Source organism: Vulpes vulpes, chromosome 2 (genome assembly GCF_048418805.1).
Source record: "Vulpes vulpes isolate BD-2025 chromosome 2, VulVul3, whole genome shotgun sequence".
In the NCBI taxonomy this organism is placed as follows: Eukaryota; Metazoa; Chordata; class Mammalia; order Carnivora; family Canidae; genus Vulpes; species Vulpes vulpes.
Window position 1 is genome coordinate 138,744,415 of NC_132781.1, and position 3,336 is coordinate 138,747,750.

The following is a 3,336-nucleotide window of genomic DNA, read 5'->3' on the forward strand; positions in this document are numbered from 1 at the left end:
CCACATCACCTCCAGATGCTGCAATCACAGCAGAGCTCAGGAGAATAGCGCATACTTGCTGCCTCCATTTCCCCTCCTCCTGTCTCTGCAACCCAATTCTGATTCCAAGGATTCCTGGGGAACACTCCATGATAGCAGATTCATGAAAGGAAGACCCAATCCAGGGAGAAGGATGGGAGATGAAACACTGGAACCCATTGTATTTCTAGGGTATGGACAGAGGTTTAAGGAAATAATTCTTGTTTATGGGAGATGGAGAAATTGTTAAACACATGAAGGATATCCGTGTCTTTTGTATCTTAAAAAAAAAAAAAACTGTTGGAATCAGGTAAGCTAACATGTGTTAGAAAATGTCACACCAGATTCTCTAACAGATGAGCCTCCAACTCAATAATGGCTCGATCACGCATAAAACTTTATTTCACGCTACAGAAGTCCAAAATGGTTGTTCCTGATCTGAACAGGGAACTTCCAGTTTGCAAAACCCAGACAAGAGGTAATGGCTGGAACTATGAGAGGACATGACACTCACCCAGGGAGGGAAGCAGAAGAGGGTGAGGAAGAAAACCCATGGAAGTACAGACCCAAGTTCAAGTTCCTTTCCAGAGTAGCTCCTAACCCTCACTTGCTTCTCACTTGTTTGCCCTGATGCCTGGAGGATTTAGGATTGTCCAATCCTAAAAAAGTACTCAGGGAGAACTATGAGAGGTAGGGAGTCTAAAGGATACCCAAGAGCTTTTGAGCAGGAGGATGATTAAGATTAGTGTCTCTTGAGAAAGATCCTCCAGGACCACCCACAAAGGAAAGGGATGCTCTCCTTGCATCTTCTATCCTGAGCTCCGGTAAGTGGCTGCTCCAGGGATGTTGTATCTGCTACATGGGCCTGGACCCCTTATCTGGAAAGAGAGGACGAAGTAAAAAGAAATGTAGCAAAATGTTAACAATGACTCAGGGCGATGGGAATATGGGAGTTCGTCATACTGTTTTTGGAAGATAAATTTGAAATTACTTCAAAACAAAAGTAAAAAATAAATCAGAAGGGGTCCGCTCGCCGCCGCCGTCGCCACTGCCTCTGCTCTGAGGAAACCATGTTACCCAACACCGGTTGAAGCAGCTGGAGGAAAGGCCTTGCCATGTGCTGTTGATGTGAGAGATGAACAGCAAATCAGTAATGCAGTGGAGAAAGCAGTGGAGCGATTTGGAGGAATTGATATTTTGGTGAATAATGCCAGTGCTATTAGCTTGACCAACACATTGGAAACTCCTACGAAGAGAGTCGATTTGATGATGAATGTCAACACCAGAGGCACCTATCTGACATCTAAAGCATGCATTCCTTATTTGAAAAAGAGTAAAATTGCTCATATCCTCAATCTCAGCCCACCACTGAACCTAAATCCAATGTGGTTCAAACAGCACTGTGCTTATACCATTGCTAAGTATGGTATGTCTCTGTGTGTGCTTGGGATGGCAGAAGAATTTAAGGGTGAAATTGCAGTCAATGCATTATGGCCTAAAACAGCCATCCACACCGCTGCTATGGATATGCTGGGAGGATCTGGTATTGAAAGCCAGTGTAGAAAAGTTGATATCATTGCCGATGCTGCCTATTCCATTTTTAAAAAGCCAAAAAGTTTTACTGGAAACTTTATTATTGATGAAAATATCTTAAGAGAAGAAGGAATAAAAAATTTTTGACATCTATGCAATTAAACCAGGCCATCCCTTGTTACCAGATTTCTTCTTAGATGAACACCCAGATATAATCACCAAGAAAGTGGAATCACGTGATGTTATTCCGGAATTGAAAGAAGAGAAGCCACAGCCACCACCAAAACAACGTTCTGGAGCTGTGGAAGAAACATTTAGAATCGTTAAGGACTCTCTTAGTGATGACGTTGTTAAAGCCACTCAAGCAGTTTATCAGTTTGAACTCTCAGGTGAAGATGGTGGAACGTGGTTTCTTGATCTTAAAAGCAAAGGTGGGAATGTCGGATATGGAGAGCCCTCCAGTCAGGCGGATGTGGTGATGAGTATGTCTACTGATGATTTTGTAAAAATGTTTTCAGGAAAACTAAAACCAACAATGGCATTCATGTCAGGAAAATTGAAGATTAAAGGAAACATGGCCCTAGCAATCAAATTGGAGAAGCTAATGAATCAGATGAATGCCAGGCTGTGAAGGAAAAAGAAAAAAAAAAAAAAATGTCGATCACTAAGCTCAAAAAATAAAAGGACTCAACAGTTAAAATCTTGTTTTCTTTCCTCTCGTAAGGATATGCATGTTTGTTATGGGAAAAAAATACAATTTTTGTATCTGTAAGACTTGAAATTGTAATTACAACAGCTAATTAATCAAACACAAGCTTCATTAAGTGGAATTCTAAGACAGTCTGCCTATCGTATTTTGTGAGTTTTGCTCTCTGAGCATAGATTTCATTCATTGTGGGAAAGGTATGATGAGCAATTTATCAGGTTCAAGCAGTAAAATTAGCTCTTTTCAACACTTCGCATATAAAAGGAGGTCAACCAGTTTTAATTTTTCTGTTTGGGATTATATGCTAGTGAAATCTTAAATGGTATTTTAGAGTTTTATATAGTTTTAAAAAAAGATCTTCTACAATGCATTGTCAATCACATAAACGACTTAATAAATACTGTTTGTGAAGACTAATGAAACAAAAACTTTTTCATTCTAACGAGCTTTACAAGTATGTTACCTATAGTAAAAATGTTATTAATGTAATTCAGCTAATTACAGTATGTATTGTCATGTTAAAGTGTGTAAAAATATCCTAAAATAAAATAACTTCTCCCCAGAAGTAAAAATAAATAAATAAATAAATAAATAAATAAATAAATAAATAAATAAATAAATCAGAAGATTATCAGCACCCAGAAAGCCCCTTACAACCTCTTCCAAACACTAGCCTCTCAAAGGAAGCCACCCTCCCCGCACCTAATACCAAGACCAGTGCTTGTCTCCTTGAATCACACAGAAAGCATTGTTTTATAGGTGACTTCTCTCATCAACATTGTGTTTGTGAGATTTAGCCACATGACTGCCTTTACCTTCAGTTCATTTGTTCTTATTACTACACAATATTTCTTGTAAGGATTTCACACACGGCTGGGACTTCTGGAATGTCTGAAGAACTCTAAAAACACTCCCCAGCAAAGAACAATGATAAAACTGCACAAGAGAGCCAAAAAGAATCATTCAAAAACTGGAAATTGATCAAAATCATATGTAGGAGGCAGATTAATGGCCTCCCAGAGATGCCCATGTCCCAATCTCTGGAACCTGGGAAGAAGCTGTTCTGATTCCCAAGGAGG

At 39.3% G+C, this 3,336-nt stretch overlaps 1 protein-coding gene across 1 annotated transcript; it reads left to right on the forward strand.

The window, feature by feature from the left end:
• The first annotated feature begins 1,101 nt into the window (after positions 1-1,101).
• Positions 1,102-2,251, forward strand: LOC112929575 (hydroxysteroid dehydrogenase-like protein 2). The gene is given in 2 exon segments (XM_026011705.2): positions 1,102-1,692; positions 1,694-2,251. Coding segments are annotated over 2 exon segments (897 nt in total). The 5' UTR covers positions 1,102-1,284; the 3' UTR covers positions 2,183-2,251.
• Positions 2,252-3,336: the final 1,085 nt, after the last annotated feature.